A 17,400-nucleotide genomic window follows, 5' to 3' on the forward strand; every position below is an offset into this window, starting at 1 on the left:
ATATGCCAACAAACTTAGATGAAATGCCAAAATACCTAAAAATACCAAACTACAAAACCTGACTTACAAAGTATAGTATCTAAACAGAACTATGAGTTAGTTATTTAAAATCTTCCCTCAAAAAGAGCAGAGGTCACAACAGCTTCACCAGCTAATTCTATCAAATATTTAAAGAAATAATATCAATCTTTCACAAACTCTTTTAGAACATAAGTGAGGGTAAAATACTTCCCAACAAATGATGTGATGCCAGTATCACCTGATTAACAAAGCCTGACAAATTCTCTCAAGAAAACAACAGACCGATATCCCTCCTGACACAGACATATAGCTCTTTAATAAAATATCAGCTAACTGAATCCACCAATATTTAAAAAGAATTATAAACCATAATCAAAAACAAAAACTGATTTAACATCAGAAAATCTAATTTATGTTACATACCAGATTAATAATGAAAGGGACAGAAACCACTGATCATCTTAATAGATTAAAAATAAAATCAACAAAATCTAATATCCACTCATGAAAATACTCTGAAAAAAACTAAAAATTGAAGAGAATGTCCACAACCTGATAAAAGGCATCTTCAAAAAAGCTATGGTTAACATCATGCTTAATGCTTTCTCCTTAAGATTAGGGACAAGGCAAGCATACCTGCTATCACCACTTCTATTCAACATTGTACTGAAGGTTTAAGATGATATAATTAGGAGAATATTAAAAACATCTAGTTTGGAAAGAAAGAAAATTGTCTTTGTTCTCAGATGACACAATCCTGTACATGAAAATCCCAAGGAATATAACACACACACACACACACACACACACACACACAAATACACAAGTGGAATTAATAAATGACCATAGCAAGGTTACAGGATACAAAATCAACATGAAAAAATAAAAAATCAACTGTATTTCTATATATTGGCAATAATTAATCCAAAACAAAATTAATAATACTATTCAAAACATCAGAAAGAATAAAATACTTAGAAATAAATTTAATAAAAGCAATTCAAAACTTTTACACTGAAAACTATAAAACCCTGCTGAGAAATCTAAATAAATAAATAAAAATTCTGTTCATGGACTGGAAGACTCACTATCAAAATGGCAATTTTCCTAAATTGGTTTATCTAAAATAGATCTATTCTATTCAATGTAATCCCAATAAAAATACCAGCAGGCTTTTTATTGTAGAAATTCAAAGCTGATCCCAAAATTTACATGGAAATATAAAGGACCTTATCTGTAGGGCTTCCCTGGTGGCTCAGCCAGTAAAGAATCTTCCTGCACTGAAGGAGACCCAGGGTTTGATCCCTGCAAAAAGATCCCCTGGAGAAGGAAATGGCAAACTACTCCAGTATTCCTGCATGGAAAATCTCATAGACAGAGGAGCTTGGTGGGCTATAATCCATGGGATCACAAGAGTTGGACACAACTTAACAACTTAAACCATCATCACCTTACCTGTCTCCTGGGAAGCCTGCATGCAGATCAAGAAGCAACAATTAGAACCAGACATAGAACAATGGACCGGTTCAAAATTTAAAAGGGAGTACATCGAGGCTGTATATTGTCACCCTGCTTGTTTAACTTATATGCAGAGTACATTATGTGAAATGCTGGGCTAGATGATGCACAAACTGGAATCAAGACTGCAGGGAGAATTATCAATAACCTCGGATATGCATATGATACCACCTTTATGGCAGAAAGTGAAGAGGAACTAAAGAACCTCTTGATGAAGGTCTAAGAGGAGAGTAAAAAAGCTGGCTTAAAACTCAACATTCAAAAAACTAAGATCATGGCACCCAGCCCCATCACTTCACTGCATAAGATGAGGAAAAAGTGGAAACAGTGACAGATTTTATTCTCCTGGGCTCCAAAATCACTGCAGATGGTGACTGCAGCCACAAAGTGAAAAGATGCTTGCTCCTTGGAAGAAAAGTTATGACAAACCAAAACAGTTTATTAAAAAGCAGAGACATCACTTTGCCAACAAAGGTCCATCTAGTCAAAACTATGATTTTCCAGTAGTTATGTATGGATGTGAGAGCTGGACTATGAAGAAGGCTGAATGCTAAAAAAAAACTGATGTTTTCAAATTGTGGTGCTGGAGAAGACTCTTGAGAGTCCCTTGGACTGCAAGGAGATCAAACCAGTCAATCCTGAAGGAAACCAACCCTGAATATTCACTAGAAGGACTGATGCTGAAACTAATGCTCCAATACTTTGGCCACCTGATGCGAAGAGCCAATTCACTGGAAAAGACCCTGATGCTGGGAAAGATTGAGGGCAGGAAGAGAAGGGGGCAACTGAGGATGAAATGGCTGGATGGCATCATTAACTCAATGGACATGAGTTTGAGCAAACTCTGGGAGATGGTGAAGGACAGGAAAGCCTGGCACGCCGTAGTTACTGGGTTGTAAGGAGTCAGACACAACTTAGCAACTGAACAACAATAAAGGGCCCAGAAGAGTCAGAACAACTTTCAAAAAGCTAAATAAAGCAAACAATGACAGATCTGAATGGAAAAACGGAAAGCAATTCAATAATATTGATAAGAGAGGACTTCAATACCCCACTTTCAATAGTGGATAGAATATCCAAATAGAAAATCAATAAGGAAGCAGTGGATCAAAACAACGCTGACCTAACAGATATATACAGAAACTTTCACTCAACAGCAGCACAATATACATTCTTTATCAAGTGCACAGGGAACTTGTTAGGTCACAAAACAAGTCTTTAAAAATTTAAGAAGGTTAAAATCATACCAAGTATCTTTTTCAACCACAATGTGACGAAACTAAAAATAACAAAAGAAACACTGGAAAATTCACCAATGTAAGAAAAATAAAAACACACTCCTGAACAACCAATGGGTCAAAGAAGAAATCAATAGAGAAATTAGAAAATACCTTCAGATAAACAAAAACTCAGCACTCCAAAGTCTGTGGGATGCAGTAAGAATATACGAAGAGGAAAGTTTACAGCAAAACTGAGATTCTTTGAAATGCCATCTATGATAATATAGATACAAAATTAAAAATAACTGCCAGAGAAATTCTGAAGTTAACAAGTGAGTTTAACAGAATATGGGTCATTTTGTCCAAAACTGATCTTCTGGCCACTCAGAAAAGAAGCTAAATTCCTATTTACCTCCATAACAACTGGACTCAGCTGAATGTGTAATCGATTCTGGTCAACTAGAAAGCTTGGACTCAAGCTCCTTCCTATCATGCCAAAGGAGGGTATGATACTTCCCCAACAGTAAAAAGTGGACATGGAGTAGCCCATGGCTACTAGTATGCCACGTCATACATCTGGAAAGGTTTGGATCCCAGTCTTTGATTATGCCAGAGAAGGACTGCTCCCCTCAAAATTTATGCTAAGTCATCAAAATAAGGTCTAGGTTATCCAATTTGTTCACATATAATTATTAACAGTAGTCTGTTTTGACCTTTTATTTCTGTGGCATGAGATATAATGTCTGCCATTTATTTTTTCTGCATTCCACCCCTGATCACAACAGTGAGTGGTAGGTGCTTCGGTACCTAACGTAGTTTAAAAATCTCAAATCTCAAGGGTCATAATCCCTCTCTTGGGATGAGAAAAATGGTCCTGATAGATGTCTGTACACTGTTCTAGAATAAAAGGGCAGCGTGGAGCTCAGTGCAACTAGTACTGCTCCAGTGCATGAGTTTTGCCCAATAAATTTTACTCCAGTAGGTCAGGTATGAGTTTTGCTTGGAAATTTGTACTCACCTGCATAAAAATTGTTATAGGAAGGTGGGCATCAAGTCAGATATCTACTGTGGCTTTCTGGAAGTGGATCAAAGGATGAGAGGTCAAAGACTCATTTTGGCAGCATGACCAGTCATTGGGATGGCTGGTCTCCTTAGAGAAAAGTCCCAATAAATGAAAAATCTGAGGAATAAGATTGCCCAGGTTTGAACTTGATTGTTATTAAGTGGGAGTGTTCCAGGAAGAGGAAAACTCAACTGAGGGGAAAGCTAAACAATCCCTGATAAAATTATATATATATATATATATACACACACACACACAGAAAATATAAATAAGGATACAAAACTAGAGCTGGAAACACTACTGCAAATGAATTCAAAAAGAGGATTTGTTCTACCATATACCTACACTATTAGAAAGCTGTGACGATAAGGCAATGTTCTGCTGGTACAGGGACAGAAATATAGAGCAGTGGAGAACAGAAGCCGAGAAACAGACCAATGCATACAAGGATGCCTATTTCATGGCAAAGCTGATATTGCATAGCATTGAGTATAGACAGGTATTTCAACAAATGGTGCTGGAACTACTGGGTATCTATACGGGGAAAAAAGACTGCTATCTTATACAAGTCAATCCTAAAGGAAATCAATATTCATTGGAAGGTCTGATGCTGAAGCTCCAATACTTTGGCTACCTGATGCAAAGAGCTGAAACTCATTAGAAAATACCCTGATGCTGGGAAAGATTGAAGGCAGGAGGAGAAGGGGATGACAGAGGACAAGATGGTTGGATGGCATCACCAACTCAATGGACATGAGTTTGAGCAAGCTCTGGGAGATGGCAAAGGACAGGGAAGCCTGGCGTGCTGCAGTCCATGAGCTACTAAACAACAACAATCTCATACCATATCCAAAAAACAATTTCAGGTAGATTTCAGATCTAAAACATGAAAGTTAAAACTATAATGCTTACAGAAAACAGTATAGATGATACAGTTCAGAACTTGGGGTAGAAAACATTTCTTGATTAAGACACTCAAAATATCACTCCAAAAGTGAAAGAGTGACATTATATTTAAGAACGTTCTGTTCATTAAGATATCAAGAAAGGAACAGACAAACTTGAGTGCAAAAAACTATTTGCAACACATAAAACCAACAAAGGATTCACATCTAGAATGCAGAAGAACAAGAAATCAATATAAGGATAAAGTGGATAACCCAAACTCCTTCCCCCAAAATTGGGGCAAAATACCAAAAGGTATTTAAATAGAAAGAATATCCAAATGGCTAATTAATACAGAAAAAGGTTTTCAAACTCATTAGTAATTAGGAAATCACAACTTAAAACCACAATGATTTGTCAAGGGTGCCAAGACAATTTAATGGAAAAGAAACAGTCTTTCACCAAATGGTGTTGCATGCTCATGCTCAGTGATGTACAACTGTTTGCAACCCCACAGACAGCAGCCTGCCAGGCTCCTCAGTCCATGGGATTTCCAAGGCAAGAACACTGGCGTGGACTGCTACTTCCTTCTCCAAAATGGTGCTGAGACAACTGCAAACTCATACTGCAACTGGATATCCACATGAAAAGTATGAAACTGAGCCCTACTTCACATCATGCAAAAAAAATCTCAAAATGGATCAAAGATCAAAATGTGTACAAGATAAAACTCTCAGAAGAAAGAAGCAAAAGTGTAAATCTTTGTGACCTTGGATTACACAATGGTTTCTTAGGTTAAATAAGAAGAGCACAAGCAACCAAAATACAATGCCACACACATTAGGCTTGATCAAAGAACACTCTCAAGAAATTGAAAAGACCACAGAATGGGAGGAAACACTTGCAAATTATATGTGTAATAAAGTTCTAGTATCCAAGATATATTTAACAACTACCACAAATAAAAGATAAATGACCCCATTTTTATAATGAGAAAAGGATTTAAAAAGACCTTTCTCCAGAAAAGATATAGAAATGCCCAATAAGCACATGAAAAGATGCTCAAACTTGCTGGGAAATAAAGCCTTTCTTGTTGTCAAACCAAGAATTTCTTCATATAGTTTTTTTCAGTAAAACTTTTCCAATGGAAAAAAAAAATCCCACACTGATATACCTTTTCATACCTACTATGGCATGTACAAGTTCAAAAGACAGATGATAATAAATGTTGGTTAGCATGTGGAGAAGTCAAGAGTCTTCGCACATTGCTGTCAAGAACGCAAAATGGTGCAACCACTTTGTAAAACAGTTTGGCATTCCTCAAAAAGTTAAACATAGTTTCATTATGACCTGGGGATTCTACTCACAGGTAAATGTCCAAAAGAACCGAAAGCATGTCCACATAAAAAATTATGCATAACTGCTAATAGTGGTATTATTCATAAAAGCCAAACAGTGGAAACAACCCAAATGTCCATCAGCAGATGAATGAAAACAAAATATGGTAGAGCCAGCCAGTGGAATACTGCTTGCTGCTGCTACTGCTAAGTCGCTTCAGTCGTTTCCAACTCTGTGCGACCCCACAGACGGCAGCCCACCAGGCTTCCCCGTCCCTGGGATTCTCCAGGCAAGAACACTGGAGTGGGTTGCCACTGCCTTCTCCAATGCATGAAAGTGAAAAGTGAAAGTGAAGTCGCTCAGTCATGTCTGACTCTTAGCAACCCCATGGACTGCAGCCTACCAGGCTCCTCTGTCCATGGATTTTCCAAGCAAGAGTACTGGGGTGGGGTGCCACTAATCAGCCATAAAAAGAATGAAGTACCGATACCTCTATAACACAGATGAACCCTGAAAACATTACTGTGTGTTCAGTCACTCAGTCGTACCCAACTCTTTACAACCCCATGGACTATATAGCCTTCCAGGCTCCTCTGTCCATGGGATTTTCCAGGCAAGAAAGAATACTGGAGTGAGCTGCCATTTCCTCCAGGGATCTTCCGGGCCCAGGGATCGAACCCACATCTCCCACATCACCTGAATTGCAAGCATATTCTTTACTGCTGAGCCAAAGAAACCAACAACTAAAGACCACATACTGTTTGACTCCATTTATATGAAATGTCCAGAACAGGCAAATCCATAGAAATGGGAAGCAGATTAATGTTTTCCAGGGCTCGAGGGGAGGGTAGTATAGGGAAAGGGACTGTTAATGGGTTGTGGGTTTCTTTTTAAGGTGGTGAAAATGTTCTGGAGTAGGTAGTGGTTATACAACTTTGTGAACATACTATAAAGACCACTGAATTATACACTCTAAAAAGGTGAATTTTACGACATGTGAGTTATATGTCAATAAAAAATATATATAGATTAGTAAAATTATATTGGTAAAATTTAAAAAATTTGACAGTATCAAGCCTCCAGAAATCTCACACTGCTGGCTAGAATGTAAATCAGTACAATCACTTTGAAAAAAGCCCAACTTACCTAGTAAAGAGATGTATACCCAATGATCTAGCAATTCTATTACTAGATATATACTATAGAAATGCATGCTTACATACAAAGAGATAAATCTATGGTAATGAAACAGTGTGGTATTAGGTACAGAGATGCTGTTATAGCCATTTCATTATTAATAAGTGCTCAAAACAGAAAACAATCCAAATGCCCATTAATAGAAGAATGAATATAAATAAACTGGGAAGTACTCAATCAAGGAAATATAAAATATAATTAAAATGAACAGCACTATTAAGACACTGCTCCACTGCTGCCTTGCATGCCATGCAGCTTGGGAGAAACCTGAAGTAAAACTATGGGTCAAATTATCTTTACCTAAAATGTAGAACTTTTTCTTTATTCTTGATGCTAAAAAAAAATTCGCTGTGAGAATGTACTTGCCTGTGTTTATCTTTGTCTGTCATTCTACCAGCATTTGGTGCCTTTTTTGATTTTGTTTTTTAACTCTAAAGACTATTTCTTTGTACAGGCCTGAGAAATTATCAGCCATTTTTAAAAGTTAACTTCGTATTATAACAAAAATATAGAAAAATACATGAAGTAACTATTGTGGACTGAATGCTTGCATTCCCCTATCCCTCCTACCAAATTCATATATTAAGCCCTAACCTACAGTGTGACCTATCTGGAGAAGGGGCCTCCAAGAAATAATTAAGGTTAAATGAGGTCATAAGTGTGGGGTCCTGATCTGGCAGGATTAAAGTTCTTAAAGAGACAACAGAAAGTGCTTCAGCTCCCACTCCTGCTCTCTCGCTTGCTCGCTCTCTCCCTCCATGGGCACCAAAGGAAGATTATGTGAGCGCACACAGAGAAGGTAGTCAGCTACAACTCAAGTGAAAGCTCCCACTGGACATCAACCCTACTGGTATTCTGATCTTTGATTCCCTAGCCCCCAGAGCTGTGAGAAAATAACTCTCTGCTGTGTTAGTCTCCTAGTCTGTGGTATTTTGTTTGGCAGCCCTAGAAAACTAACACAGTACCCACCTTGAAGATGCCCCAGTGAATGTTTCCTGGGGTTCAATCCCTTGTGTTGTCCCCACTCACACTGAATAGAGCTGACCTTTTTTATCCAACAAAATGCTGCAGAAATGTTGGGATGTGTTTTCAAAGACAAGGTCGTAAAAATGATTGTGACTTCCACTTTGCACTCTCTTGTATCACCTGCTCTGAGGGAAGCAATCCTTAACATTATGAGGACATTCAAGCAGCAATATGGAGAGGTCTACCCAACAAGGAACTGAGGCATTCTGCCAACAGTCTGCTTGAAGGTACCAGTCCTGTGTGTGAGATACCTGGAAGCAGATTTTCCAGCTTCTGTCAAGCCTTCAGATGACTGCAACTCTGGCCAATATCTTAAGTGCAATCGCACAAAAGACCTCAAGCAGAAACCACTCAGCTAAAATACTCTCAAATCCCTGGCCTACAGAAATTGTGTGGGGAAAATAACTGTTTATTATCCTTTTAATCTGATTAAGTTTTACAGTAATGTTACACCTGACACATAATTAAATCATAGGTAAATTATTAAAAAACTGTCTGCAGATCATAAATGAATTATAACAAATCTATTTATTTGTTACAAAATTTCAAACACTTCAGAAGCCCCCTACTTTCCACCTTCCAAGCAGTACTATGCTGTGATGCCCTAAAGATAAACACTATCTTAACTTGTAATAGATTAGTTGTGCCAGCTAAATCTGAAATTAACTTATATAGAACTCTACAGAATGTATTTGTTTGTATGTGATTTCTTTGAGATTTATCCATGTGGTCACATTTATCAATGGTCGCTGCTGTTGTCCAGTCACTCAATCATGTCTGACTCTGCAACTCCACGGACTGCAGCATGCTGGGCTTCCCTGTCCTTCACTACTCCCAGAGGTTGCTCAAACTCATGTCCACTGAATAACCATGGCAATTTTTCATCTCTATTATTGTACATATGCTTCCCTGGTGGCTCAGAGGTTGAAGTGTCTGCCTGCAATGTGGGAGACCTGGGTTCAATCCCTGGGTTGGAAAGATCCCCTGGAGAAGGAAATGGCAACCCACACCAGTATTCTTGCCTGAAGAATCCCATGGACAGAGGAGCCTGGTGGGCTACAGTCCGTGGGGTCACAAAGAGTCGGACACGACTGAGCGACCTCACTTTCACTTTCTTTCATTGTACATATACTATTGACTATATGTTGTTCAGTCACTCAGTCATATCCAACTCTGCAACCCCATGGACTGCAGCACGCCAGGCTTCCCTGAGCTCTGCCATCTCCTGAAGCTTGCCCAAATTCATGTCCACTGGTTGGTGATGCCATCCAACCATCTTGTCTTCCCTACTCCCCTTCTCCTCCTGCCTTCCATCTTTCCCAGCATCAGGGTTTTTTCCAATGAGTCAGCTCTTCACATCAGGTGGCCAAAGCGCTGGAGCTTCAGCATCAGTCCTTCAAATGAATATTCAGGGTTGATTTCCTTTAGGATTGACTGGTTTGATCTCCTGGCAGACCAATGGACTCTCAAGAGTCTTCTCCAACACCAGTTTGAAAGCTTCAATTCTTTGGTGCTCAGCCTTTTTTATGGTCCAGCTCTCACATCTGTACATGACTACTGGAAAGACCACAGCTTTGACTAGATGGACCTTTGTTGGCAAAATAATGTCTCTTCTTTTTAATAGGCTGTCTAGGTCTGTTTTAGCTTTTCTTCTAAGGAGAAACTGTCTTAATTTCATGGCAGCAGTCACCATCTGTAGTGATTTTGCAGCCCCCAAAAATAAAGTCTCTGTTTTCATTGTTTCCTCATCTATTTGTCATGAAGTGATAGAACCAGATGTCATGATCTTAGTTTTTTGAATGCTGAGTTTTAAGCCAGCTTTTTCATTCTCCTCTTTCTCCTTCATCAAGAGGCTCTTTAGTTCCTCTTCGTTTTCTGCCATAATGGTGGTGTCATCTGCATATCTGAAGCTATTGATATTTTTCCTGACAATCTTGATTCCAGCTTGAGATTCACCCAGTCCAGGATTTTGCATGATGTACTCTGCATATATGTTAAATAAGCAGGGTGACAACATACAGCCTTGATGTACTCCTTTCCCAATCTGGAACCAGTCCAGTTCTAACTGTTCCTTCTTGACCTACATACAGGTTTCTCAGGAGGCAGGGAAGCTGGTATTCCCATCTCTTTAAGAATTTTACACATTTTGTTGTGATCCACACAATCAAAGACTTTAACACAGTCAGTGAAGCAGATGTTTTCTAGATTTCCCCAGCTCTCTATGATCCAACCAATGTTGACAACTTGATCTCTGGTTCCTCTGCCTTTTCTAAATCCAGCTTGTACATCTGGAAGTTCTCAGTTCATGTACTGCTGAAGCCTAGCTTGGAGAATTTTGAACATGAACTTGCTAGAATGTGAAGTGAGTGCAATTGTGCAGTAGTTTGAACATTCTTTGGCATTGCCCTTCTTTGGGATTAGAATGAAAATTGATCTTTTCCAGTCCTGTGGTGACTCCTGAGGTTTCCAAATTTGCTAACATATTGAGTACAGCACATTAATAGCATCATCTTTTAGGATTTGAAATAGCTCAACTGGAATCCCATCACTGATCTCCTCCACTAGCTTTGTTTGTAGTGATGCTTGCTAAGGCCCACTTGACTTTGCACTCCAGGAAGTCTGTTTCTAGGTGAGTAATCACACCATCGTGGTTATGTGGGTCATAAAGGTTTTTTTGTATAGTTATTTTGTGTATTCTTGCCATCTCTTAATATCTTCTGCTTCTGTTAGGTTCATATAATTTCTGTCCTTTATTGAGCCCATCTTTGCATGAAATGTTCCCCTGGTACCTCTAATTTTCTTGAAGAGATCTCTGGTCTTTTCTGTTCTATTGTTTTCCTCTATTTCTCTGCATTGTTCACTTTGGAAGGCTTTCTTATCGCTCCATGCTATTCTCTGAAACTCTGCATTCAGCTGGATATAGCTTTCCTCTTCCCCTTTGCCTTTTGCTTTTCTTCCTTTCTCAGCTATTTGTAAGGACTTCTCAGACAACCATTTTGCTTTTTTGCATTTCTTTTTCTTGGGGATGATTTTATAAATATATCAAATTTTATTTTTTGATTCAAGCATTAATGGATGTTTGACGTGCTTACATTTGGGGGCTATTATGAAAAAGCACATTTGGGATGTCTTTTGATACACAAATGCATGCATTTCTGTTTGATATTTAAAAGAAGTCAATTGAAATTCTGATCAAGGATTCAGTGAATCCATGGATCAAAGAAGATGTGGTATCTTTACAGCACTGAATATTATAAGAACTTGATATATCCCTCCACTTATTCAAGTCATACTTGTTAAATAACATTTTATAATCTTGTGTGCTGCTGCTGCTGCTGCTAAGTCACTTCAGTCGTGTCCAACTGTGTGTGACCCCATAGACGGCAGCCCACCAGGCTCCCCCACCCCTGGGATTCTCCAGGCAAGAACACTGGAGTGGGTTGCCATTTCCTTCTCCAACGCATGAAAGTGAACAGCGAAAGTTAAGTCGCTCAATTGTGTCCAGTTGTTAGCGACCCCATGGACTGCATCCCACCAGGCTTCTCTGTCCATGGGATTTTCCAGGCAAGAGTACTGGAGTGGGGTGCCATTGCCTTCTCCCATAGAAATACACAAAATTTTTGGTAGATTTATTTCTAAGGATCTGATTTTTACTGAAATGATACCATCTTTTCAAAACTGTTTCATATTGACTAGCTACTGGTATGTAGAAACAAAACTGATTTTGGATATTAGTTTATCCAGTAATTCTGGTAAACTCATATCAATTCTAACAGATAACATATAGATTATTTTGCATTTTCTATATACACAATCATGTTGTAAACAAAGATAGTTTCATGTCCCCTTTGCAATCTTTATATATTTTTCTTAACTTATTGTACCAAGTAGGACTCTCCAGTAAAATGTTACTTAAAAAACAGGGTTAGCAGGCATCCTAGTTTCATTCATAATCTTAAGGGGAAAGTCTTTCATACTTCACCAATAAATATTAGTGTATTGGAGATTTGGGGGGGGTATGTTTATCATAATAATAATATTCCTTTCTATTATTTGCTTTGAAAAGAGATTTTTTTTTTTGGCCACACCTTGCGCTGTGCTTAGTCTCACAGTCCTGTCCGACTTTTTGCAACCCCATGGACTGCTGCCTGCCAGGCTCCCCTGTACATAGAATTCTCCAGGCAAGAATACTGGAGTGGGTTGCCATGCCCTCCCCCAGGGGATCTTCCCAACCCAGGGATTGAACATGCGTCTCCTGCATTGCAGGAGGCTTCTTAACAATCTGAGCCACCAGAGAAGCCCTCAGATCTCAGTTCCTCCGCAGGATCTCAGTTCCCTGATCAGGTACTGAACCCATGCCTCAGCAGTAAAAGTGCCAAGTCCTAACCATGGAACTGTCAGGGAATTCTTGAAAAGAGAGATTTAATTACAAATTACAAATTTAATTATCAATTGCTTTTTTGGCGTCTATTAAGATGTTAAGATTTTTACCCTTTATTCTCTAAGTGAGGACTATTATGTCAATTGTTGACTGTTAGATCAATCTTGCACTTCCAGAAGAAATGCATACTGGGAAATTCTTGTTCATTATTTCTTCAAGTATCTGTTTTGCTTCATTCTCTCACATCTCCCTCTAGAATTCCAATTATGTATCAAGTGGTAGGCCACTTGATACTATTCTATTGTTCTCTGAAGCTCTGTTTATTTTTCTTTAATCTGTTTTCTTTCTAGTCTCCAAATTAGTTACTTTTTATGGCAATATCTTCCAGTTCACTAACTCTAACACTTTCACTCTTCTCAGTGATCTCTAGCTTTGTGTTAGGCCACCCGGCAAATTGTCCCTTTCAGTTATTGTACTTGTAGCGGGCAGAATGGTTTCCCAAAGATGTCCATGCTTTCCTCCATGGAATCTGAATATATTACCTTACACAACACAGACCAACCCCTGGCTGACAGCCAGCAAGGAAAGAGAGACCTACAATCTATGACTGCAAGAAATGAATCTGGCCAACAACCTTAATGAGACTGAAAGTGGATTCTTCAGTAAGCAACAGCATCCTGCCAACATTTTAACTGTAACCCATGAGACTGATGGCTAACCTACAGAACTGTGAAATCATGGATGTTGTGATTACACCTGTGGTAATCGGTTATGGAAGCAATAAAACACTAATACAGATTTTGGTACCTGGAAGTGAGGTGCTGCAACAACAAATACCTAAAACTGTGGGACTGTTTCTGGAACCAGATAATGGGTAGAGGCTACAAGAATTCTAGTGAACATAATGAAGAAAATCTAAAATGCCTTGAACAAACTATTAATAGAAATGTGGTCTTGAAGAAGAGCCAGTGAAGGTTCATAAACTGCTTGCAGAAACCTGGTCCTGGAGGATCAGAAGAAACTTGTTATTATTAACTGGAGTAAGATGGATCCTTGTTGTGTACTGATAGAAAGCTTAGTCAAACTGTGTCCTGCAAGTTCTGTGGAAAGCAGAATTTATAAACAAACTTGGATACTGACTTGAGGAAATTTCCAAGGAAACTGGTGAAGGTATGACCTGGTTTCCTCTTGCTGCTTACAGTAAAATGTGAGATGACCAATTTAACCAGTGAACAACAGCCTTGACCTATACCCATGGCCTGTAGACTGCCTACGGACTTCCGTTTCTACAGTCTATCCTACTGATTTTTGAACTTGCTTGGCAAGGTCCAAAACTGTTTATGGTGTTTACTCAATGTTTAAAAAAAAAAAACCAGAAACCTCTTCATATTTTTAACTCCTCTATCAGTTCTGCTTCTCTGGTTGAACCCTGATATGCACTTTTAAGTTCTTAAAAAAATTTTTTTTAGCTTGTTTAGTTTCCATGTCCTCTATACATTCACTGTAATTATTTTGCACTAAAGTCTTTAATAACAAATTTACAATAGATGCTTTAATTTTTTATCTGCTAATTGTAATATCTGAGCCACATCAGGCCCAATTTCTATTGATTGCTTTTTCTCAGCTACTCACATTTTCCAAAATCCTTGCACTTAAGGCTATGGTTTTTCCTGTGGTCATGTATGGATGTGAGAGTTGGACTGTGAAGAAGGCTGAGCACCGAAGAATTGATGCTTTTGAACTGTGGTGCTGGAGAAGACTCTTGAGAGTCCCTTGGACTGCAAGGAGATCCAACCAGTCCATTCTGAAGGAAATCAGCCCTGGGATTTCTTTGGAAGGAATGATGCTAAAGCTGAAACTCCAGTACTTTGGCCACCTCATGAGAAGAGTTGACTCACTGGAAAAAACTCTTGATGCTGGGAGGGATTGGGGGCAGGAGGAGAAGGGGACGACCGAGGATGAGATGGCTGGATGGCATCATGGGCTTGATGGACGTGTCTGAGTGAACTCCGAGAGATGGTGATGAACAGGGAGGCCTGGCGTGCTGCAATTCATAGGGTCGCAAAGAGTCGGACACGACTGAGCGACTGAACTGAACTGAACTAACAATTTTATTTACTTTCAAATTTATTACTATATACAGACAATTGTGAATGATAAAATGCAAAGACTTTAAATCTAAGATGTTTCTGGAGCAGGCAGTTAACTTAGCTGGGAGAAAACTCTAAACATCATCTCCTCCATAGTGTGTTGCAACTGAATTCTCCCTTCAGTTCTTTCAGCTGACAGCTACTGCTGTATGCCAAGTTTACTAGTCTTCTCCTGTACATGCATAATTAGAGGAACTGTACATAGTTCTCCTGTATTTCTCCTATACACAATGATTTGTGCAGAGTTGAAAATTTATTTTGAGACTCACTGTATCTATGGCCCTCCTTTTCCCAGGATTTCCACCCTAAATTTCCATCATTCTTCTAATTTCAAACTGTTCTGACCCTACTGTCTACTTAGTAAATACTATGGCTTTCTGGGTTCCCACATACAAAAATTGTGGCGTGCCCTCAGAGACCAGCCAGATATATGCAAATTTTACCCAGTATAGTTTCTGTCTTTCAGGCATCCATTCCCTCCAGTTTTTGCCTGCTTTTCACCACTCACCAGTATTTTCAAATAGTGTGGGGTTTTTTGTTTCAGGGAAGCACGCTGCTGCTGCTGTTTAGTCACTAAGTTGAGTCTGTCTCTTTAGCTACAGCCACCAGGCTCCTCCATCCATAGGTTTTCCCCAGCAAGAATATTGGAGTGGGTTGCCATTTCCTTCTCCATGGGATCTTCCCAATCCAGGGATCAAACCTACATCTCCTGGTTGGCATGCAGGTTCTTTACCATTAAGCCACCTAATGATATAATCATTATTTGCATGAAGGCTAATATAACCAAGCTACTCTACCATTACTGAGAGCAGGAAGCTCAACAGAGTATTTTTTTTTAACATTCCATTTTACGTTCTCTGTTGATATTTACATTACATCTCCTAGTTCTTTTAGTGATTACTCAAGAGATTACAATAGTTATCCTTATATTATCACTGTCTACCAGCAGATAATGTAACACTACTTCATGAAAAATATAAGAATCTTATGAATGTGTAATTCTACTAGTCTCCCTCATGTGCTTTAAATGAATAAATTATTTAAATAAATCATTAAATGCAATACTTCAACATTCTCTTTTATAAAAAAGAAAAGCTGATTCTTAAGGTCACTTCCAGCTTTCACATTTAATTATTATATAACCTATGGTAAGTATTTTTCTGTTCAATATCAGTCTGTTATTTATTATTAGTGGTCATACCCTATTAAGTGCATATACTGGAGCATGTGTGCGCTCAGCAACGTACAACTCTTTGTAACCCCATGGACTGTAGCCCACCAGGCTCCTCTGTCCATGGGGTTTTTCAGGCAAGAGTACTGGAATGAGTTGCCACATCCTCTTCCAGGAGATCTTCCTGACTCAAGGATTGAACCTGCATTGCAGGCAGATTATTTACCACTGAGCCAATAGGGAAGCCCATACCAGAGCATACATTAAGGTAAAAATAGAAGTTGTGTTACTAGGAATCCCATGATTTTTTTTCTTAATTTGGAAAACACTAAATCCCTCTGTAAAGTCAGCACTGCCCAAAAAATATTCATAAAGGAAATAAACTCTGAGGCATGTTAACCAGCAAATGGAAAATTACTTAGGTTTAGATGAAAACACTTACCCCTCTTCATTTTCTTTTAGTAAGCGACTGGCAATTCGGATCAACATGCAGTAAGCAAACTGTGATTTGAGACCAGATTTAGTAAATTTATTCAACATCTTAGAAACAGCAAGGCGATCATTCTTTTTAAGGTGATACAAAACTCCCAATGCATGGTACTAAAGAACAAGAAAAAGAATGTAAGACAGAAAGAAGGCTGAATAGGAAGAGGATAAAACTGACATAAAAATGCAATCATACAGAGCTGGGTTTTTAATAAAAAGATACCCAACTCTAATGTATACAAAGGGAATTATCTTTTCCATGCTGAATCAAACAAAGGCATGATTGAAAGGATGAGTTTTTAATTTACCCTGTTAATTCAGATTAGGTAAGTATTAAGGGGATGACATACAATCTGAAGACGGCTCTAGCAGATTCAGCGTTGCCCCATCCATCCTTAGGACAAAGGCTCTCAGGTCCAAGGCTTTAACCAGTGTTACAGGTCTTGCTTAGTGGCTTTAAATCATCTGTGGTTATGTTAGTGGTTAATAGATTCATCTCCTAAAGTAGGTTTAAGGCATGTAATTATCATGGCACTTTGTGTAAAAACACAATGATCAGAGTTAGGAGGGTGAGAATGTTTCCCAAGGGAAAAATTACTACTTTATTTCCTCATAACTGAATATGCTAACATGAGAAGTAAATGCTGAAATGGAATAAATAAGTACTCTCTCAAACACAAATGGGGTATTTTATACAAAAATTGCCAGTTAAGAATTTAATCTTGTTCCTTTTAATTAAGAATAGCCTAGTGAATATCAAAAGTAGATCCTTCCAACAGAACAGTTTTATGTCTAATATAATCATGGGTTTTGGGTTTTGGGTCATGGGTTTTGGGCTTCCCAAGTGGCTCAGTGGTAAAGAATCCACCTGCCAATGCAGGAGATGCAGGAGACATGGGTTCGATCCCTGGGTCAGGAAGATTCCCTGGAAGAGGGCATGGCAA

General features: G+C 38.7%; 1 protein-coding gene across 1 annotated transcript in view; it reads right to left on the reverse strand.

The window, feature by feature from the left end:
* The window catches only part of COPG2 (COPI coat complex subunit gamma 2), a 158,406-nt gene that overhangs the window by 96,984 nt on the left and 44,022 nt on the right, over positions 1 to 17,400 (reverse strand). The window contains exon 9 of the mRNA XM_068973209.1: positions 16,413 to 16,570. Coding sequence (XP_068829310.1) covers positions 16,413 to 16,570 — 158 coding nt within the window. The remainder of the gene's footprint in view (positions 1 to 16,412; positions 16,571 to 17,400) is intronic.

This window comes from Capricornis sumatraensis, chromosome 5, assembly GCF_032405125.1.
Source record: "Capricornis sumatraensis isolate serow.1 chromosome 5, serow.2, whole genome shotgun sequence".
Classification (NCBI taxonomy): Eukaryota; Metazoa; Chordata; class Mammalia; order Artiodactyla; family Bovidae; genus Capricornis; species Capricornis sumatraensis.